Source organism: Papaver somniferum, unplaced genomic scaffold (assembly GCF_003573695.1).
Source record: "Papaver somniferum cultivar HN1 unplaced genomic scaffold, ASM357369v1 unplaced-scaffold_128, whole genome shotgun sequence".
Lineage (NCBI taxonomy): Eukaryota > Viridiplantae > Streptophyta > Magnoliopsida > Ranunculales > Papaveraceae > Papaver > Papaver somniferum.
Window position 1 is genome coordinate 12,354,204 of NW_020621936.1, and position 22,868 is coordinate 12,377,071.

Consider the following 22,868-nt stretch of genomic DNA (forward strand, 5'->3'; position numbering starts at 1 on the left):
TTATCAACGCCCCATTTATTTATTTATTTTTTTGAACCCGGGCGAACGTATAATCTCCGTCCCACACACCATGCGTTGCTATAGTTCACGCCCCATACAGGCGTTATCTTTATCAACCCCTATACCAGGCGTTATCTTTATCAACGCCCCATGCCAGGCGTAATCTTTATCTACGCTGGACGATGAAGCGGACTTTATATCAACGCGCGACCAAATTTACTCGTCACCCGCTACGCCACAGGACGGACTAAACCCAAATTTGATCTTTTTTTTTAGTCTTTGGTCTTTAGTTATGCTCGCACCACTGTGGACGCTCTAAGAGCGTCCACAATGGACGACTAAACCCAAATATAGTGTCCAGTTGATAGGCGTAGTGGGACGGACCATCGATCAAAATTTGATCAAAGACTAAAATCCAGACCAAATTTGGTCTGCGATCAAGACCAAACCCAAATATAGTCGGGCGTTTATATAGTCCACGCCCCATAACCAGGCGGACGTATAGTCCACGTCCCACCCCAGGCGGACGTATAATGCACGCCCGTCTTTTTTTTTTTTTAATCTTTTGTGTGGGGCGGGCTTAATACCTCCGCCCCACTCTTTACAAACTTCAAATGCATGGGGCGGGCATAATACCTCCGCCCCACTTTTTTTCTTCTTTTTTTATTCTTTTTTCTACACCGGGCGAACGTATACTCCCCGCCCCACACCAGGCGTTGGTATATTCTACGCCCCACACCAGGCGTTGGTATAATGTCCGTCTGACCAAATTTAGTGTTTCCACCGTAGGGTCACACACCAGATTAAACCCAAAATTTGGTCTTTTTTTTCCTCTTTGGTCTTTGGTTATACTCGCACCACTGCAGTTGCTCTAAAACACCATAAACGGTAGACTAAATACAAAATATAAATTAAATCAAAGAGTTTTTCTTCAAATTTTGGGAATTTAGGGGGGGCTACAGTCAAGGTTAGTCAACCCTTGGCTCCGCCCCTGATCATAATTCAGAACCGAAAGTGCTACACTTCTCCCACTCCCTTTTCTCATTCCTTTCCCCCATTACGTATCATCGTTCTTAATCCTTGATCCCTAAATTGAAATTAGCAGGGGATCCCATTATTATTGAATTTAACTAACAGATGCTTGACACATAAGCGGGAGAAAACAGTGGTGTAGGGAGCGGGGGACGTTTAGCATTTTCGACATACATACAACTGAGAAAATAGTATCCGAGTTTCCAAAGTGATCAGACCCGTGACAACTTTTAACAATAGATGATGAATGACATAGATTCATCCATTCATTCACTTTTGCCAGGCGCTTTCACCCTAACCTTTCATCGTAAAACATAAAAGAACAAAAGAATCATTCCTTTCACAAAATTATTGGACTAGACCAATGTAGTCAATATCGGATACCGGTTTGTCTCGGCTGAGGACCGGTACACTGGTACAACATTGTATCGGGGAGATCTCGGTTTCAAATATCGGGGAGATATCGGTTCTAAATTTATATGTATAATTTATATTGTTTCACATAAAATTATACAACATTAAAATGCATCAATTTTAGAAAAACAAACAAGTTCATTCAAAACATAAGAGTCGTCGTATGAAGTTCAAATTGGAAAAGTGGGAGAATTCACAACTTTAAAGTTCACAATCTGGAAACATAATTAAACATGGACATTACAATTTTAATCAAAATCATTCGATTCATCATAGATATCATAATCTTCCGTAGCTCCATCATCTCCACCAAGTAGTCCATAATTAGAGTCCAACATCAAGTCATCAGTATCATATCCACTATATTCAGAGTCAGTTGGATAAGTAGATTTGCGTCGGGAGATACAAGCACTTTTACCAACAACTGGCATACCTTTTTCACCAACAATATCTTGCAAATCATCCAAAATAACATTATCTCCTTGTACAACCAAGTCATCCAAATTCTCTAAAGCCAACCATTCATCATTGTCATCACGCTCATCCAGAAAAATGGGATCATGAGCTTTCGGATCATCATTATATTGACTGATTTCTTTGTATCGACGTTCCAATTTCTTGTTGTATTGAATAAAGACGCTATCATTCAATTTTTGTTGCTTTATGCGATTTCGCTTCTTTGAATGCAACTGAAAGACGAAAGGATAATAATTAAATGAAATGAAACACATCAAACAGATTGAATCTTGATGTTCATCATTATAAATTGAACCAAATAGAAAAGCCAAATATAAATCAAGTGTGTTGGAACATAACTTAGTATTTAGCGACCCTAAATGCAGGGAAAAGGAGAAGACAGGTTTAGATTGACTCACCACCGGTCCATCAAAGGTAGCGATGGCAGCACAGAGAACAATACCATGATCATTTTGATTTTGGGTCATAGACTGATTTGGATCATTAGCACATGACATCATATGGAACAATGAACCAATGGATGTTGAGAAAAAATGATTGGCTAGAGAAATATCATGCAGCAAATCATGACTAACTGTGCTTCAAAAAGAAATGACCAACTGACTAATCCCCATTTTACATGAGTCCATGACAATTAAACCAATTGATACACAAGAATCGAAAGAATATGGGGTTTAAAAATCTCCTCCATGGGGTTTAAAATTAGATGTTGGTGCAGGTTTCAATCCTTCTCTTACTGTAAATACTTCAAATCTTTGTAAAATTCAATTATGACATCTACTCGAGGAAAAAAGAATCACATTCGTTTGTATGCATTAACCAGACCTAGTGATGCAATTATGGTGAAGAATGCAACACTAAAACTAGTTCTGTTTTGGGCTTTAAGAGCCAGTTGAAAAATGCCCTACTCTTGCTCATATAGTGGTATACAATGGTAACATATTACACATTCACTACAACTTGGTGTGTCGCGGCACCTCAGGAAACTGAATTACAGGCATACATATGGTCTAAATACCCTTACAGGAAAATGGTAATACATGAAAAATAATCAGTGCAAGTAAGACTCAACAAGATTAGAATACTTACATTCTGAAATGTGCTCCAGTTTCGCTCACACGGGGAAGCAGAACAAGTAAGACTCAATACCCTTATTGCAAATTTTTGTAGGTTTGGGGTATCGATTCCTCCATATGTAATCCACCAATCATCTGTCATAAACACGGACAAAATAATTATACAAATGCATAGGTAACACAGATGTAATCAAACCTTCAACTTACATAACAAACAAACTTACGAGGTTGATCTTTATATCTTCTTTTTTTGCAAACCGTAGTTCCCAAGATCCCGTTAGCATCACTGTAGTCTCTCAATTCAGTTGTAGCTTTCTCAAGATCTTCTTCATTGGGAATAAGCCTTTGCATTGCTGTATGAAGTCCCCTTTTTATTTCTATGTACTTAAGATCATTATCCATTAGATGAGCAGGGACTTTGTAGAATATGGAAGGATTTAAATAATATGCAGCACAATGTAGAGCATGATTGAAGTTATTCTTCCATCTTTTATCAAAGATAGCCTTAATTACATCCCAAGTACTATCATCTTGACTGAAATTCTCCTCGAGTTTCTCCCTTGCTATCCTCATTGCTTCATAAAAACAAGGCATTGTAGGTTTGCGCTCGATATCCACTAACCTTACAACCTTAACCAAAGGCTTTAGCACTCTACAAGAATAATCAACATCTTCCCAAAATGTACCGCTTGTGACAATTTTAAGTACATTAATTCCCATAGTTTCTTTTGCAAACCTCATTTTCAACCACTTATCATTCACAAACATTATTTGCAAATGGGTTTTATACTTTGCAAGACTTTCTAGTGTGTAGTACTGAGTTGCAAATCTAGTCTTTGTAGACCTATGTAATTCACCACCGATCATCTCCCTCATTAAGCTTAATACTTGAAAATGAGCATAAATATATGTAACGAGTCTCTTACCTAGAATGACGGCTGTCTTGATTCGTGGAAGCTTGTCACCAAGTTCTTCTAGCATCAACTGAACACAATGAGCACCACAAGGAGTCCAAAACATATTTGGGTATTCAAGCATTAAATCTTTCCCTGCCTTTTTAAAATTTGAACCATTATCGGTAATGAACTGAACTATATTTTCTTCCCCAACATCGTTAATTACCTCCTTTACAAGCCCACGTATAAAATCAGCATCATTGGTTCTGTTTGACGCATCCACAGACTTCAAAAAAACTGTCCCTTTCGCAATTCACCAAAAAGTTAATAAGATGTCGCTTTTTCCCATCTGTCCAGCCATCAGACATGATAGAACATCCAAACCTCTTCCAATGTTCCCTAAATGTATCAACAAATTTCTTCATTTCTACTAACCGGTCCTTGAAAAGATTCGTACGAATCTGATGGTAAGATGGTGGGGGCATAGCTAACAAAAAAACAACATAAAAAGCAAAAGTAAACCAAATGAATATACGATAAGAAGAACAGATTAAAGCACGTATTATAGCTAAAATCAACTGAGCATATCACAACTGCTTACCTTTCCCATAGTCGCCTATTGCATATATCATTTCTTTGAAACTTGGGCAACGAACAGTGTTAAATGATACTGAATTCTCAGTCATCCAAGCTGAAATGCATTTCCATGCAGTCTTCATTAACTTCTCTTTCACAGCTGAGTCTCTTTCAAGAGTGGCCTGTTGAGTTTTTTGGTGGTCTGTCTTCATATATAAATCAATTGGACCTCTACTATTACTTTGGCTTATCCTCTTTCTCTTTGTCTGATTCTGAGAAACTAGTTGACTAGCACCCACACCAGCACTAGCACCACGACTGCCCATATTGCCATCAATTTCAACTTTTTGTTCTTCAACATCGGTATCAGCATCAGAGCCTTCATTTGAGTTGTTTGCACGCCGATACGCCAAATCAATGTTATCCCTATGAGATTTTTTGGTCCTCTTTACAGAATACACCAGACTAACTTTGTTCATAATGTCAATGGACACATTTGGACATGAAGAAACATTCCCTTTAATATGTAAAAGATGCTCCTTAAGCCTAGTGATTCCACCACCACGAATTAATTTCTTACATAACAAAAAAGTAATAATATTTTGATTTGCTAGGTCTTGGCGTTCACCCCATTCCCATGCTGGATCTTTAGTTTGAGTAGCCGAAGAAGAGGGCAATGAATCACAGGTAGTGTTTGTGGCATTTGAATTTGATGCATTAGAAGAATCCATAATCACAACCTACAACAGAAATAAAACAAATTAAATTATACTATATGTCAGCATTTTCTCACTGTTTCTAGGGTGGCACACAGCAGACAACCCCTGAAATCTTAAGTGCATTTCTATTTTCCTACTTGATACTTTATTTAAGACCCAAATGAGGGAAGTTCAGTTGAATAATGTGTCATGAGAAATGTCGTCAAAACCTACAGCAGTGAATCATTAGACACGAGAAGGAAACTTTACTTACCAATATCATGATCAGTATTAATATCTGCTGCAAAAAATTTGAGTGAACTCAATTCACCAAAGATGGAGGCCCAAAATTCTGTGACTGATGCTAATGTTGGCAAGGTGTGAGGTAAATCTAAGACTTAACAGATGGACTCAATGTCTATAACCAAACAAAGCACGTAGAACCAATTAAGTCTTCAGATTATGTTTGTTGTATATTCAGTCTCATAGAAACTGTCTACAGTACTCATACCGAAAATTCAAATACGATAGAAGCTACAATTTAACCCACAAAGATATAAACACCGTTGCTTAGATTAATGGAAGTCAGTGGAATGACTCACATGACTATAAAGCAACCTACAGTCCAAACTCATACCAAAGGAACCTGTACAGTTGGTTTGGTAGTTTCATACAGAAAGAACACACATAAATTGATTAGATCTAACAAGAATGGAACTATCAATTAAGATGGAGAAACTAATTTGTTAATGATGAAAACCAACCTTTTGTTAAGATAGAATCAATTAAGATGGAGAAGAAGAACCTGCAAACAAATTTACCTGAATTAAATCTCTTCCCTTTGCGTATCGATGGGATTTAGGGATTAAATTTCTTCCCTTCTCATAGAATTCCGAAAATGCCCTCATAAATTACTGTAAAAGCCAAATATCGCCGAATATCGCCGATAAATCGATGTACCGTTTTTCCCGTATCGGACGATATTATCGGTAAAAAATCGTATCGCGATATTAGGATTTCCGTATCGCTCAGCGTCCGATACCGGTAATATCGCCGATATATCGGCCGGTACGGACGAAATTGACTACATTGGACTAGACAACCTGGCGAGACTGGGCCCACTGGGGTATACCATTAATTGGGATATACTCATTTTATTTCCATCCAAACTAGTGTGCTAAGAGGTGTTAAAAGACCAAATTACCCAAAAAACAAAACCGTGCCGGCTAAAATCTGCCAAAAAAAATTCAAAATCTTTTTCCAAAACTCGAACTATGAAATCAAATCAGAAAATAAAATAAAAAAAAAATATATATATATTGGATTATACGGGTTTTGAGACTGGGTATGATTTTGTACCTAATCTCAAATCCTTTATGATTCAACATTTTTACCAAACGTCGGCATGGTAATTTTTTATCGACCTTGCCGACTAGTATCTTCCTAGGTTTGAATATCGTGCCGACTTTTCATCTCTGAAAATAGCATTTACAGGGTTGGCATGGTATTCATCCCTATAATCGGCATGTTATGGAATTAATACCTTGCCGACTAATTATGCATTTGTAACATCTTTCTCTGCATGTCAAAAATCTTATAGTCGGCAAGGTATTTTTTGTCGACCTTACCGACTATAGGGTAGCCGGCAAGGTAAAAAGTTAATAAGATACCGACTCGTGAAATATTTACAACAGTCTCCCGTGTATCAAAAATAATAAAGTCGACATCTTCTTCATTCACCGACCTTCCCGGCCGGATACAGTCGGCATGTTATTCATCCGTAGACCTTGCCGGCCAGATATAGTCGGCATGTTCTTCATACGTAGACCTTGCCGTCCGACTTTTCACAAAATTCAGAACTAGTGTTGATTGAACTCATGGATAAAAGTTTTAATGTACTCAGTTAATCCATCTAAACTCAACTAATTAAACTAATCAAATTCTTCAATGTTAATTAAACAAGAATATATTAGCCATTTAGAAAATACATGGTTAAAGGGTGACTTCTTTTACATCACAATGATCTATTTTTTGTCTTATTAGGTATACCCCAATTAATGTGCGTATACCCCAATCAAGACAAGCTAGACAACTGATGTTCACAATTTTTACTTTTTTAGTTTTCTCTTCGTTTAGTCCAAGCAGGGATATATCCAAGAACGAAGGTCTTACTTGCTAACGGGTTTGAGTTGAATGGCCGTTCTATAAAACCTATGGATAGCTGAGTCGTGCTACCATGCGTGCCCCTTCTTTATTATGTGCACCATAGGTCCTTTATAATGCACTCTTATATGGACACTCTAATTTACCTTGAATAGAGAACTTAATCGGCTAAATACGGACTAACCATGAATGGCTCTGAGTCGTTGATTTGTTTTTTGTAGGCAGTTGTTCTTTGTCAAGTTGAAAAAGCGAAGGAAGACATGCTAACTCAGCTTTATAGCTCCATCAGGTTTATATACTTGTTCATTTGTCTAATTGTAAGTGTCATTTATACTCCGTCTGTCCTAAGAAAGATTCCCACTTTTATTTCTGGTTTACTATTGATAGTTCTCAAAGCAATGCAAAGATCGGAGAGCTGCTAATGGAAGATCAGAATGTTAAGCGCAAGAGGGAACGCTATCAGAAACAGTCCGCTCTCTTGTCAAAACTCACACGCCAGCTAGGTATCCATGACAATCGAGCCTCTGCTGCCTCTAGCTGGTCCAATGGTAACAGTGGAGCAGGTAAAACAATCACTTATTTCATTTGCCCAATTCCGTTCACCTTGTTTTGACACGAGTGAACAAAATGTGCGCCATTATAAACTTTCAACGGCTCACGACCTATGAGGAAACCAGAATTAAGATTTTGTTTGCTCGCGATTAACACCTTCTGCAAACGCATTTGCATTAGTATCACATTTTTCTTCTACAATTTCATTTATTACTTGCTGTAAGATAATGTGTAGCCTTTTCCAATAAATGCTGTAATTTTTTTAAAACGTCATTGACCCATTCGTCAAAATGGTCTTTATTCCTTACAGAGAGCAGCCCGAGAACTACAGGTGCAGCATCAGGAGATGACTGGAAATCAGCCTTTGACGCTGCAGCAAATGGAGACCATGGTTCATTTGGGAGATCAAACTCCAATGGTCACAGCAGGCGCTACAGTGATCCTGCCCAAAATGGTGACTCAAACTCCGGATCAAACTCTGCTAGTCGGCGTACGCCAAACCGGTTGCCACCCCCACCGCCTGGTTCTTCAGGATATAGATACTAGGATAACTCACCATTTGTTGACAGTTGATCGTATATTATATTTTTGTACCCCATTGTTCTAGGTGGAAAGTATGGGGTGGGTGGGTCATGAATTCGAGCAATTTGATTGATGAAAAGTCTTGTCATTTGAAGAAGAAAAAGAAGAGGAAAGGCCGAAAGGGTGGCGTTGTGGTGTATAGTAACACAATATTGATTTGCACTTACTAGTATGGTCGTCGTGTGATGCTGGTGGTATCCCTACATTAAGGTTTTTTTTCTCTTTCTTCTTTCATTTTCTCGCTACCACGGTACCGGTTTCTATTAATTCTTATAAACAAGAAATTTTGTTTAGTCGCTTCCACACATTGCTGAAATTTCGTGGTTATCGCAAAACCATTTCACCTACGTACCTCCGTTTTAAAAAAAATAATATTCAAAATCAATAGACTTGTTTGTGTGCAATTGAAACGGAGGGAGTGAATCCAGCTATAATAGTACTAACAAAATTATAATAGTACTAGCAAAACTGAGACATGGTCTATATATTCATCAGCAAATTCTCTTTTCAGATGCACAAACTTGATATTCAGATATTTTTTAAGTAATACTTGAGATTCCTCCTCCTCCTTACCAGAGTCTGTCTCTTCTTAGAAGCTGTATAAATTTATGTAATATTAACCCTAGCTGGTCGTGTTTTTATGTTCATAGATCTTGTAATAAAACAGCAGACGCTTTAGCTACAGCTGTTGGAAAGTTCCATCCACCTCTGTTGTTAATTCCTCATCTAGTTAAAGATGTAACCTCTCTTGCTGTTTAATAGAAGTTCTTCTTTTGTTCAAAAAAAAACACTTTGAGATAGAGAGAAACTTGATACTCAGATTTTCTTTCTTTTAAGTAACACTTGAGATCGAGATCGAGAGAGAGTATGAAACATTTGAAATTGTTAAGGGGTCTCATCTTAGCCCTATGCTCCATTAGGTGCCTTCTTTTTAGTTGAATCATGCTACACTAACCAGGAAACAACTTCTCATATTATGCCCTAGTTTAGGTTGGTAAGAACGTGAAAGTTACCGAATGTGAATGCGCAGCAGTCAAGCATAAATTCCAGTACAGCCACAATTTACGATGTTCTAACAGCTAGCAATAATAGAGACAAAAAAAACTAAGACACCAACCTTGAAGAAATTTTCTTTCCGCAGTAATCCTAGACTTACAATTGCCTCACTGGCTTCCCATCTCGCATACATTCAAATTATAGAAATTAAGAAGCAGGTCACCCAAGATTAAGTCCAAGAGGATGATACCTCATGAATGCAATGGCTGAAATTAGCACAATAAATTTAGTTACTAATAATTTAACTGGTGGCTGCTTACCTAGTAATAATCTAGCCTATGCGGGAAGGTTCACAAAAACCAAAACCAACACCAAATAACTTTGTTGGCAAAATTATGGCCACACAGATAAGTTGTCAATAAGAAATAACAGCACCTACATATCCATCAAGAAGAACACCCAGATATCTACCAAGCACTATCTCACCTTCTTAAACAGTGTATCGTAAGGACATCACTGACTTTGATCAGCATCTCTATAGTAAGCCAGGAGCTGATCTCCTCAACATCAAAAAGTGATTTTTTTTTTTTTTTGAGATAGGTCATGAGGAGAATTTATTGAAAATAAGGTACTTAACCCAATAAATACAACTGACATAAAAAAACGGAAACCGACATGGGAGTCGATCACCAAAAAGAAAGAAATTTTTTACAAGAGCAAGAGTAGACACATACTCTTGCCACTCCATGCCCTCTCAAATACTTAAGGGGTACCTTAACCCAATAAATACAACTGACATAAAAAAACGGAAACCGACATGGGAGTCGATCACCAAAAAGAAAGAAATTTTTTACAAGAGCAAGAGTAGACACATACTCTTGCCACTCCATGCCCTCTCAAATAGGACGATAGAAGTTTGAATCCCATAAACAAACTACCATATTAGCCGTTAAACCTATCATCTTAGTGCTTGATTCGGCCCAAAGATAAGCTTGAATCTTGATATCTATAATTTTGCTTGCTAAATTTCTCTTTTTGTTGTTGAAAATCCTTGCATTCTGTTCCTTCCAAATGCACCACCATATCACAACTGGAAGATTGTTCCAAATACGGTTGAGCCGCTCATCACCCCAATCATAACTCCAAGTTTGAATAGTTGTGGCAATGCAAGTATTGTAGTTCCAATGGAAACTACATCCTTCAACAAAGTAATTCTAAATTCTTTTGATTCTCCAACAATCATAAAACAAATGAGAACTTTTTTCAACTTCTTCTTCACAAAACCGGCAAGACCTATCCACATCCATACCTATTCTAGTAAGATTATCGGTCGTCATCAACTTATCGTGGGAGAGAAGCCATAGAAAGAAATTGACTTTATAAGGATATAACCGACTCCGTATAATCTCGTTTGAGAAATTTATATCACCCGTCTCACTTAGAAAGATAACTCCATTCTTTACCGTATATGCCTCCAACTTGCCATTATCCCCAACCATCCATAATCTAGAATCTACAACTCCTTCTTAGATATTTACCAAATCTAATGAGGATTTTTAGAATCAACCTCCCTCATTATAACTGGTGAGTATCTTTCGCGGGACATAAACTTCCATTTGATGCCGTCACTTGATATCTCATACAACCGAGCCACTACACACCCTTTAGTTCTTGAAGCTTCATATGCTAACAAAAATCTATTGTGTAGGACAACATCTCCGAACCAAAGGTCTTCCCAAAATCTAGTTTCGTTGCCCGCCCCAATCTTGAATCTTATATGTTTATTGAAGTCTTCAAGCTCATTATATATATTATGCCACAAACTACACCACTTCGGCCCTTTTAGTTTAAGAGTTTCCCATCCCGTCGAAATTTCACCAAATTTCTCTACAATTATTTTTTTTTCTCCAAAAAGCATCTTCCCCCCCCCCCCCCCCCCCCCCCCCCCCCCCGAATCTCCACCACCATTTTTTGAGAAGAGTGGAATTTATATGCTTTTCGGCGCATACCTAAACAGTTTCAGCTAGCCGAACTGTTCATAAAGGGTTCGGTTCGGCTCATAAATGTAAGTCGAACCTTTTCATCCTCCAATGGTTTGGGAATCATTGGTGTAGTTGATGTGCATTTTCCTAGGTTTTTTAGATGATATATGACCCTCCTCATCCTCCATTGAATCAAGAATTAGAATTTTCTCACTTTCTCCTTCTCTTTCTCTCCTTCTTAACCAAACCAAAACTTTGATTTTTTTTCCTCAAATTTTTCATCTAAACAACTCTTATAATTCTGAAAATTATTTTAATCACTAAACAAAATATTTAATCACTAATCAAGATTATTAACACTAATACGTAAAGGGCAGATTTGCCATTAAAAAAAATTTGGGTTAAGGGGTTATCTGATTTTGTTATTTCACAACCTTTTTTGTCTTCATTCAGTATGCCTTGGAAGATTTTGGTATGCCCAATATTATGGTTCTTATACAAACACTTAGTTTGGGTTATTTCTAATTAAAAACATCTGGGTTAAGTCGGAGACCAAGCCCAACATCTTCCACTACATTATACCAAGTTCAAGTGATATAAAAGCATAAAACTAGTTTCAGAATGCTCCGGAAGAGGGGGAAAAAGATGAATCAACTCTATTCCATCAGACGACAAAGGCAACGAAAATCCCTTATGGTTCAAGATTTTAGTAAGTAATGAAACTACAAGCCTGAGAAAACCAAATCTGGGCATTAAACCAAAATATTACTGAGCATACTCAAAAGAAAGTCCTGGAAATAATTTCTACCTATGTGTCTCAGGGTTCCCTATGGCCTACACAGAATTAAAGAGCCATATCTTACTGTTTGAAATAAAAATACTGTTCAAGCACCTCATTCCATGAATAAAACAGGCATTAACACTTCATGAAGCTAGGCCTCCATCTCTAAGTCTACAGGAAATAAACCTCCTTATGGGAAGTATTTGGTTCCCTTTGCATCATGAACAAGATATTCCTTGGCTATTTGCAGCTTCTCTGGTAGCTGATTGCCCTCTTTGTCAAAATCTGCTTGTTTGAAAGGAACCTCATCGTTTGGCTTAGTAATGAAATGAGCTATCTGGTTAGCAACCTCATTTGCACCTCTACGCATGTCGAACATCCGTGAATACTTTATTTGGCCCTGAAGTGAAATGATGTTATTAATAATTGCTGTCATCCTTTTTGATCTTCTGGAGTTTTTACCTACAACTCTTTCCCTTGCGAGTCCTTTAGCAATATGAAGAATTGTCTCAATACAATCGCAGGACAGCTCAACTTGATGAAGGTTGCGGTCTAAAGCTTGCCTATATCCACACCGGACCCCCTGCATTTCATGAACGAGCGACGAATCCGGTCTGGCACCACCAGCAATAGCCACCAACACTGTAAGCTTGCCATTTTTCACTATTCGGACAACACAACTATATCCAGCTAAACATCCTTTATCTTCCTAATTTTTCACATTCAAAGAAGACATTAGAATACAGCACAATTAATACACAGCAATATATATGTATACGTGCAGAAGAAGGAAATAAGAACATCAACTTATCTTAAAAAATCAATGAGGCTTAACATACTAAAGATGTATTCGTTTATTACCTTTCCATATAATGCTCCATCGCAGTCGATCCTGCTCACAACTCCATCTGACATGTCGGATGGCTTAATCCACGACACTGATCCGTCTTTATTTAACTCCTGGAGCTCTGTGCTAATAAGTATGTTATCAAAGCCTTCTGCTGAGCTCTGTGCATCAGGTATGGTCGTTGAAGGTGCATCAGGTATGGTCGTTGAAGGTGCATCAGGTACGGTAGGTGAAGGTGCATTTGCAGGTGTGACATCATGCATCACAGTATTAGCTTTAGGTTTATCTCTACACCATCTATTCTTTCGTGATACTAATGGTGCATCAACTTTCAACTTATCAAGTCTTTCAATTTCAATCTCGATATCAAAAGCCACCAGTCTGAGCATATAAATAAATGGAACATATTCAGGTGAGTCATATCAAAAGCCACCAGTCTGAGCATATAAATAAATGGAACATATTAAAAGTCACCAGTCTGAGCATATTTTCAACTTACCCGGAATAATAAGAGGTAAAAAGCAACTGGATGGCGCACCATCCAAGAGCCAAAAGTTGATCAGAAAATTCAGTGCCTGTGATACTCGAGAAGATGATTATTATATTGCTGACCCAACTTTTGTATCGCCCTACTTTTCTCAAGGTTGTTTCTAAATCATCCGTCAAGGAAACTGAGCCTTTCTCTGAAGTTGTAATTAACTGGTTCAAATCAAGTTTAGCATAACAGTCTTTTTCTTTCTCTGCATACTCGGTCCCAATAATGTCGCGTTTTTCTCAGAAATGCACTCTTATCAAGAGGACCCAAACACATATCCACTAATTTCTTCTTAACTGAAGCATCTTGGGAAAACCAAGCTGGACGACTGCAATACAACAAGAAAGTTTGATATACATTAAAAATGGAAGCACAGAAAAGTGTAGGAGCAAAGCATGAAACATGGAAGCATTTCAACTAGTTCTGGTGAACCAGGGGACTAAACCTTCCAGAAAAACTCCAAACAATCAATACCAATCTACCTCAAGAAAACACAATATATCAAAGACAGGTACAGAACCAACACACAGACTTGCGATAGCTACATTCCTGTGTTTCTAACTGTCAGGTTCTGCAAAGATGTTTCCAGTGTCATGTCAATTTTCTACGAACAAATTCATCATCTAATTGCCTGAATCTACTAAAATATAAATATAAATATGAATGATACTCCCTTGCTGATTCCAAGTTACTAACATATCCCGAACCTCTTAACAATTTCTGAAGTTGTCGCTGTTTAGAGGATAACTACATATCAAACAAAACTAGACATTAAATTTATGGTAGCGTAACAGATTTCAAACTGGTTTCCAACTTATACCGTGACGATAACCATGTACCAACAAACAACACCCTTCAAGAACAAAATGATTTAACTGTATTAACCTTCCAGAACAACCCCAAACAATCAATACCCATCTACCTTTAGTGTTTCTAACCGAAAAACTAAAGGTGGACCAATTTGGTGGACCAACCCTCTCCATCAATGGATTGAATAAAGGTAATCTCACCCATACCTTTAAAACCCCAGCCCCTACAAATCCAAGGGTGGAATGGCTGGTCCATTAATTTGGTACACCAAATCGGTACACCCCTAGGCAAGCCGGTTTCTAACTGTCTGCACGGTAGATCAAAGACAGGTACAGAACCAACATACAGACTTGTGAGAATCATGCACGTTCCTTCACTTTGTGTTTCTAACCTTCTATAAGGTTCTGCGTAGATGTTTCCACTCTGCCATCTCAATTTTCTATGAGCTAATACAGCATATAAGTTCCTAATAATATCTACCAAATTGTGAATGATGTTTCCTTAATGGTTTAGCTAACTACATACCAACAAAAGATAGTCATCAACAAATTGTAGTAGTCTAACAAAATTTACCTCTTCTATTCCCCAACTTTTACTCTTATGATAACCATGTACCAGCTGACAACACCCTTAAAGTACAAAAGCATTTATTACTGTATAAACCTTATTAATATGAAATTAGGGTCAGTCTGCCTAGTGCATCGCAAACAAATGACTTCAGCCAAATTATCAAAACTGATACATAAAAGCCAACTTACTAAAATGCAACATATACAAAAATAATGTGAATGACACACTTGCGCTATATCATAACTCGATACACATTCCAACATATACAACAGTATCACTAGTGAAGAGTAATATGACTGGAATACTTGCATTATATTGCAATTGCAACTAGTTACATATTACACAGATCTCCCAACCATGAGCAGTAATTCAAAAATAGCATAATGTGAAATTTATATGTCCAGATAAAAACAAGGCATCAAGTATGAACCACAGAGACATGGAATGCAACCAGACACACAATCAACCATGCTACAAAAGCTAGCTGTAATACCCATTCAATTGAAACATGATGCACTACACTATCATTTGAACAAAGCAAAACAGGCGCAAGCATGAATAGTTGATAGTAGACAACCCCAAATTTATATTGTCAAAAGATGATAACATGTGCTACTATAAATGTCAAAAGACAGGACGTCCCCGCAGCATAATTACTTCAATACCAAAATCCTAAACCCATTTCTCAAATACCCTGGCTGTAATCGATATACATTATTCATTAAAGAGCTAAGAAATTTCCCTACTATGGATCCACCACTACTTCCACCAAACTAGCAAAAGAAAATACAACTTTGGTCACTCACTCTCACTGTGACGTGAACAGGCTACAATTTGACTACATAATACTAAATTGAGGTTTTACATATCTTGCTCAACAAGCCCCTCAGTAAGCAGATAAAACAAGACTTTAGTAATGATTAAACTAGAATCTTTCCAGTATGATATACTAAGCTAAACAATGAGTTACTGATAAAATTGGTGAACTTCCACAGACCTTCCACAGACAAGTGCTAGATAAAATCCTACTCAAACCTGATGATAATTGAGAGAGAGAGAGAGAGAGAGAGAGAGAGAGAGATTATTACATTTTTCTAAACTCGCAACGCACTCCAAGCAAACCTTTTGTACTTCACGTGTTACTTCTTCATGATAACAAGCTAACATGAAGGACCTAGCATCTACTGACAAATAAGTGCCAGGATCTGTCTTCTTTCTGCTAGAACAACAACACGTGATTAAGTCATGTACATGTGTGCTTAAAAAGCTTTGCATCACGAAATATGAAGACTTTTTGTACCTCAGGATATGCACATAAACAACAAACATGAGACCATCTTTGTCACCCTTCGAACCCCCTCCAGTAATCACAAATCCCTCACTTTTTGCTTTTTGAAGTTCCAAGCAATTAGCAAACTTGTGCCTGTATTTGCTTTCCGAGAAGGACACTATCGTATTTAGGCACCGATTCTTCGAAGTATCTCTATCTTCAGATTTAAAATAATGACTATGAACTAATTCGATCGAGAGAAGTGCATCTACGGGCGCTGTTAATACATTAGGAGGGAAATTCATCGGAAGAATAAAAGCTAAACTCGTACATTACAATGAGAGATCAAAAAAAAAGGGAAGGAAAAGAATCACAAACCTTTTGGTCCTTCTTCCATGCGCAACAACAAAGACGCAAACTCTGAAGACTCGCTTTCAAGACCTATAAATCTGAAAAATCAAATATTAACAACATACAAAATCAACTACTGGAGTAAAAAAGAAAAAAGAAAAGAAAATGCATACATGTTCTTTGTCTTGATGAAGTACAGTTCAGCTAGATCATTGTCCAATCGAAAAAAGCCACAACCAGGAGACCAACCAGGGTCCTCCAGCATCTCCGATTTGTCACCGGGTGTTTCCAAGATTGGAAGCCTCACAGCACTCTTATCACTAAATGGGGGGCTCCATAGGTATTCTGGTGTTGCCATCTATCTGGTAGAGAGAAGAAGAAAATTACAAAGCCATAATCAAATAAAATTTTCAAAAGAAACCATAACCCCGTAAAATAAAGTACATGATATTGATATATCATTGAATACATCACGAACACATCCCAAAAACGGTGAAACAAATCAAAACCCTAATCCAAATCACAAACAAATCACCCAAATCTTACAAACAATCATCCAAAATAGTCCTGTAACAAACAACCTAGGTCTGTGAACTTTGAACACTCAAAACCAGACAAACATCAGAAAGAAAACCCTAAATACGAATTTAAAACCTACTTAACTCATACATGAGTACCATCTTTTATAACGAAAATAACCCTAATTACACTCTGAACCAGAGTAACTAAACCTAAATTTGAAAAACCCCAAATATTGGAGTAAGGGAATACCTAATTTCAAAATCCCACCGCTAGCACCAAAATTTGAACACCTGTTTACCTAATGAAGATGAAGAACAGGAAGAAGTAGAGAGAGATCGTACCTTAACTTCCAGTGAAGAAGAAGTGAAGAAGAAGTGAAGAAGAATATAGTTGCTGGCGGTGGTGGAGACTGGAGGTGGTTAGACTCTCGAACGAAGAAGAGTAGAAAAAGGTTTTGTAATTTTGTCCGCACCTTCTTGTGGGAGATCCCTCCTATCTTAGGCGTGAGAACCCGAAATCAAACTTGTCAACTATTTTAAGGCATGAGAACACGAAGTCAAACTTGTTAACCAAGTTTACAGTAAACCAAACCAATAATGGATTCCTTATAGGGATTACACAGTAGAACTATATATAGGGACAAAAATATGCCATTAGAGCATCTCCAACGGTGTAAAATATCTTAGGTGAATTTTTTATTTAGTCTTTTTATTTAGAGGTCTTAGGTAAATATAAGACCTCATATTTAATAAACCATCTCCAACAGTGAGAAATTTAACCCTTAGAATTAAATGAAAATTGGTTAAAAACATGACGTGGAGGTGCAACCGAAGGTGTAGATAACACTTTCTTGAACACCTTGATATTTAATAATTGGTCCCTCCTAACATGTAGGATACTGTTGGAAATGGATTTATGCCAAACGGGGGTCTAAAATCCTATGTGTCACTAAAAAAAAAAAATTCCACCCTCTCTTGGAGATGCTCCTAGGTATATGTTGCGACACCAACTCCTCACAATGGTTTACCTTATTTAGAATTACCATATTTAGTGATGTTTCCTAGTTTAAGTTAGCTTCCTTTAATTCAGTTTTTATTACGTGTTTATCAAGCAAGTTAAACTATAAATACTTGCTCCTGGGTGTTACCACACAATGCTTATATCCACCATTGGTTATATAATCTGAACTCTCATTTCAATCATTGAAACATTCTTAGAGGACGTTATATAGTTGTTATTCACAAACCATTTCTCGTCAAAGCTTTTCAAAGTGATTGAAACATATCATGACTTTCGTCACTAGGTAAAGATGAACTTGGCTAAAGCGAAAGCTTACCAACACATATTTCGAGAAATAGATAGGCGGGATAAACTCGGCTCGAAATAGCAAATGTGTATTATCAAAGTCTATATAGCAAAACGACTTTTGTCTCAAGATAGGAGATAGAGTAGATAGACTTTTGAGTGATAGATAAGTTCAAGTCTCTACATACCTTTTAGTCGATGAAGATCCACCAGTCCCTTGAGTAGTCCTTTGTCTTGTATGATGATTGTCATTGAGTTCTTGAGCTCAAATACACTTTATATCCTAGTCCGAGACATTAGCTATAGTAGACTAGAAACCAAGACTTATAGTTTTGATCACTAACATTGACAAACATGCTTGAGATAGCAACGCATGCGAGTTCGACCGAGCAATGCTCTAACAGTTTATAATGATATTTCAAGAATTATTATTAAGCTCTTTTCTCACTAATTCACTATTAATCTATAAGGTGTCCAAATATTATATTGTAATCCCTAAGCATGAATTATCAAAGAATTGATTCTAAGCATAACACATCGAATTGATTCACAACTAATTAAGAAAACCAATTTTATCTTTATGTTGATCCTAGTGAATTGAATAAAATAAATAATTAAAGAAATTACCAATCAAGCATGAGTGAGTAGTTTCCTCCGTTGCCTCACTCACCGGGTAATTTAGCCGCTCATCATGTTGAAAACCCTCTCAAATAATTTATTTATGCTCAAAAATGGTTTACAAATGATGAATAAGGGAGAAATGATGAAAAACCGGGTTTGTAATAATTATATTTGTTACAAACCAACTGTTACAAAGAACGATATAAGAGAAGTGTCACTGTCATTGTAGCGTAAACGACTGTCAACATGCGTCTTATGTTCTTCGAGCTCTCTTCAGTGGCAGCAGCAGATTTTCGAACCCTCGTTTCTTTGCTCTGTCATCTCCCCAATCACTCTGGAACCATTCTCTGAGTCCCCATCACCCTATATATACTCCACATGACCAAAATATCTCGCAGTATTGTCTTCAAATTCTCTCACAGCAAAGCCATTACTCGGGAATATATTATTTCCAAATTTATGGTTTTATATCCTTCTTTACTTCCTTCACGCGTCTCCGATTTTTCCAAAAATGTTTATTTCCCAAAAATACCTACAAACACAGAAAACACCATAATAAATACAAAATCAAGTACCAACATAGAGAAAATTGAGGACAACCTAGACACAAAATGTGCCTATCAAATACCCCCAAACTTATTATTTGCTAGTCCTCGAGTAAAACTAATTTACAAAATGAAATCCTAACTCACTGTCGCAAGCATCACAGCTACACTTAGCATGTGCAGCAAGCCGTTAAACCGCTAGGTGGCCCTAGCGGCCGAGTGTTGTCTCGGGAGGGTTTACAAGAGGTGTACCACAAAACCTTTTCTCCAGACCCTAGCTATCTACCCAGAACCTTGAAAGTCACTAAAGAATCTCTTTGGTTGACATATTCTCATTGACTACAGGAGGAAGTACCCTGATACGAAATTCCAATTGATTTACACGAGTTTGCACTCAAGCATACTAAAAATCATACAAGTGACATAGCTCTACTCAGATAGTCTCACTATGGACATCATAACCGGAGTCAAACGAATCACATGAAAAGATCAAGAAGATGGATATAGATAAAAACGTAGATGGTTTTAACGTGAACGGTGTTTCCTATATTTGTCTGAAGGCCACTACCAAGATGACCTATCCTAATGGACTGAGATACCGGTCTGACTATTATCAACACAACTGGCATATACAAGGGGACCAACGGTTGATAATCCCAACTCTAGGTCAACACAACTGGCATATACAATGGGACCAGTGGTCGACTTTATTGAATTTATTATGGTTGGTCTGATGGTCTGGTCTCAATTTTTTTTTTTATCTCAATCACTCTATTTCACCCTAGCAATGATAATAACTTGAATCTTCTTCCCTACCAAATCACTTAAAAGAAAAGAAAAATAAAAACAGATGGTGAAAAGGACTCAACGAGATATGACGAAACTACCATGTTATTTCTAACACCTGAGCTCTGTGCTTTTACGAATCACATGAAAAGATCAAGAAGATGGATATAGATAAAAACGTAGATGGTTTTAACGTGAACGGTGTTTCCTATATTTGTCTGAAGGCCACTACCAAGATGACCTATCCTAATGGACTGAGATACCGGTCTGACTATTATCAACACAACTGGCATATACAAGGGGACCAACGGTTGATAATCCCAACTCTAGGTCAACACAACTGGCATATACAATGGGACCAGTGGTCGACTTTATTGAATTTATTATGGTTGGTCTGATGGTCTGGTCTCAATTTTTTTTTTTTATCTCAATCACTCTATTTCACCCTAGCAATGATAATAACTTGAATCGTCTTCCCTACCAAATCACTTGAAAGAAAAGAAAAATAAAAACAGATGGTGAAAAGGACTCAACGAGATATGACGAAACTACCATGTTATTCCTAACACCTAAGCTCTGTGCTTTTATGAATATGCTCTATAGATGTTAACATCTAATCAGATTGGTTCCTCGACTCCTACAACCAAGATGTTTCCATCCATTTATATTGGTTACTGCCAACCTTAATAAGCATAAATTTCTAGGTTTTGGAGTTTATATATTGCAACTAAAATCTAACATTGTCCTCAATGTTTCTAATGAAAGAGCAATACCAAAAAGGAAAGTAACATGAGGACTCGGTAAAGAGAGAAGTCAGAAAGATAGTACCTGGGTAAAGCGTAACAATCCTTTTACGGAGATTAAGGAAGAAAATAATATACAACATACAAACCTCCTTGATGATCAATCAAGGTAAACATGGTCCTCCAGAAGGACCTCCTCAACATCACCTGTAGGAAAGGGCTCTAAAAAGGGTTTCAATCTCTGACCATTAACCTTCGAAGAACTTCTACCATCTGGTGTCTCGATCTCAACAGCTCCATGAGGAAAGACAGTGCGAACAATAAAAGGACCCGTCCACCGAGAACGTAACTTCATAGGGAAAAGAAGCAAGTATGGATATGGAGCAACAAAGAAGATAGCAAGAACAACAAGCAATGACAAGATGCAAGAAATGTTAACAGCAAATGATGCAAGTGCAGCTGCAAGCTAAGAGCAACATCAAGCAAATGAGCAAGTGACAGGAATTGATGAATAAAACAAGAAACACAAAGAAACTACACAGCACCGCTACCGAGTCCCCGGCAGCGGCGCCAAAAACTTGATAGCTAAGGGATTATACCTAAAACTACGTTTTATCCTAACCTGCAAGTATACAGGATCTAAAGTAGTGAGTGAGTGAAGTAAGGGTTTGTCCTCAGGGACTTGGTGAGTGCTATGTTGTTTTCTAGGTTTTCTTACTAAATTCTAAGGTAAAGTGATATGGTAAAAGCTAGAATATTGAATCCACCCTAACCTATGCTAAGTTAATATCAATCTCAATCCTCTTCTTGTCCCTTGTTTAGACAACAGAAAGCTTCTAGGCTTGCTGACTATCTAGATGACAGTTGAGGTTCTAGCCTGATGTGCATCTAAGGGTGATTTTTAGGAGAATCAATTAAGATCCCTAAGATGGTTCTAATCTCAGTAATAGCTACTTTCTCACAAGGTAACTATCCTAAAGACAATCTGCTTAGGTGAGCTAATTAATCCTGAAGGTTGTTGTAATTGCAACTAGAATGTTCCTCCTAAGCATTAACTGTCTGATTAAAGTACAACTAGTCTAAGGATCAAACAACAAGCATTTAAACATGAGTTGGAGCATGCTTAACATGGTATTATCCTAACTACAATGGGTACATGATACACATTGTGAAAGTAAGATGTTAATTCACACAAAATTACATACATCCATGATTTTATAGCATAACAAGAAAATTCTCAATACATGAATTGAACTCAGTAGTGAGGTAAGGGTTTCATCAATATCTAACCAAGTGAATTAGAACATGTTACACTGATAAGGGAAACATGAACTGTTGGCTAAGAATGAAATGAAAATTGCAATTAAAACTATGAAGAACAAGTACTGATAGTATTATGGAATTGAAATTGAAAGCAAAAACCTAAAACTAACCTAATGGTGCACTGGCTAGCCCAGGCATACCCTCTCACACACAAACCTAATATTTATTTATAGTACAAGAAATCCCCAAATTTTACAAACTCTAAATGAAAATCCCCAAATCAGAAAAATTAGGGTTTCGAAAATAACCACTAAAAATCAATACTTTCCTGAAATCTGCTCGACCCATACTTGTACTTCTCTTCCTCTTCTGTTATTGTCTGCTCGATCAACTCCTCTTCAACTGTGATGAAACCCTAGTTTCATCTCTCTCTTGATTGTATCACCTAGTGTGTATGGGTGCTAAGAACGAGAAA

At 37.3% G+C, this 22,868-nt stretch overlaps 3 protein-coding genes across 11 annotated transcripts; 1 reads left to right on the forward strand and 2 right to left on the reverse strand.

Moving 5' to 3' along the window:
* Window positions 1-1,637: 1,637 nt before the first annotated feature.
* On the reverse strand, window positions 1,638-6,077 carry LOC113331917. The gene is made up of 6 exons (XM_026578556.1): window positions 5,991-6,077; window positions 4,497-5,211; window positions 4,213-4,382; window positions 3,224-4,124; window positions 3,013-3,134; window positions 1,638-2,135 (listed from the first exon to the last, which is right to left on the reverse strand). The coding sequence occupies exons 1-6, from the start codon at window positions 6,075-6,077 to the stop codon at window positions 1,695-1,697; spliced, it is 2,436 nt and encodes an 811-aa protein (XP_026434341.1). The 3' UTR covers window positions 1,638-1,694.
* A 1,455-nt stretch (window positions 6,078-7,532) lies between these two features.
* Window positions 7,533-8,504, forward strand: LOC113331716 (dynamin-2A-like). Its single transcript, XM_026578360.1, has 3 exons — window positions 7,533-7,621; window positions 7,720-7,895; window positions 8,195-8,504. Exons 1-3 carry the CDS (start codon window positions 7,593-7,595, stop codon window positions 8,428-8,430), a joined length of 441 nt encoding a protein of 146 aa, XP_026434145.1. The 5' UTR covers window positions 7,533-7,592; the 3' UTR covers window positions 8,431-8,504.
* A 3,670-nt stretch (window positions 8,505-12,174) lies between these two features.
* LOC113332018 lies at window positions 12,175-17,640 on the reverse strand. 9 transcript variants are annotated; one of them, XM_026578682.1, is made up of 8 exons: window positions 17,472-17,640; window positions 16,782-16,970; window positions 16,636-16,706; window positions 16,288-16,525; window positions 16,076-16,203; window positions 13,572-13,935; window positions 13,087-13,453; window positions 12,175-12,934 (listed from the first exon to the last, which is right to left on the reverse strand). In XM_026578682.1, the coding sequence occupies exons 2-6, from the start codon at window positions 16,964-16,966 to the stop codon at window positions 13,889-13,891; spliced, it is 669 nt and encodes a 222-aa protein (XP_026434467.1). In that variant the 5' UTR covers window positions 16,967-16,970; window positions 17,472-17,640; the 3' UTR covers window positions 12,175-12,934; window positions 13,087-13,453; window positions 13,572-13,888. The 9 variants fall into 9 exon arrangements, with proteins under 9 accessions (XP_026434467.1, XP_026434465.1, XP_026434466.1 ...); XM_026578680.1 differs by having other exon boundaries at window positions 16,288-16,534; window positions 17,380-17,640; XM_026578681.1 differs by having other exon boundaries at window positions 12,175-12,930; window positions 16,288-16,534; window positions 17,472-17,639.
* Window positions 17,641-22,868: the final 5,228 nt, after the last annotated feature.

Excerpts from the sequence above, each read along its gene's own strand:
- LOC113331917 (XM_026578556.1), bottom strand. The coding sequence starts at position 6,077 with ATGAGGGCATTTTCGGAATTCTATGAGAAGGGAAGAAATTTAATCCCT. Across the intron at positions 4,383-4,496 it reads AATAGGCGACTATGGGAAAG|CTATGCCCCCACCATCTTAC; the intron begins GTAAGCAGTTGT and ends TTTTTTTGTTAG. Across the intron at positions 3,135-3,223 it reads AAGATATAAAGATCAACCTC|ATGATTGGTGGATTACATAT; the intron begins GTAAGTTTGTTT and ends TGTTTATGACAG.
- LOC113331716 (XM_026578360.1), top strand. The coding sequence starts at position 7,593 with ATGCTAACTCAGCTTTATAGCTCCATCAG. Across the intron at positions 7,622-7,719 it reads CAGCTTTATAGCTCCATCAG|TTCTCAAAGCAATGCAAAGA; the intron begins GTTTATATACTT and ends TACTATTGATAG. Across the intron at positions 7,896-8,194 it reads CAATGGTAACAGTGGAGCAG|AGAGCAGCCCGAGAACTACA; the intron begins GTAAAACAATCA and ends TATTCCTTACAG.
- LOC113332018 (XM_026578677.1), bottom strand. The coding sequence starts at position 13,335 with ATGCATGATGTCACACCTGCAAATGCACCTTCACCTACCGTACCTGAT. Across the intron at positions 12,935-13,086 it reads ATGGAGCATTATATGGAAAG|GAAGATAAAGGATGTTTAGC; the intron begins GTAATAAACGAA and ends GTGAAAAATTAG.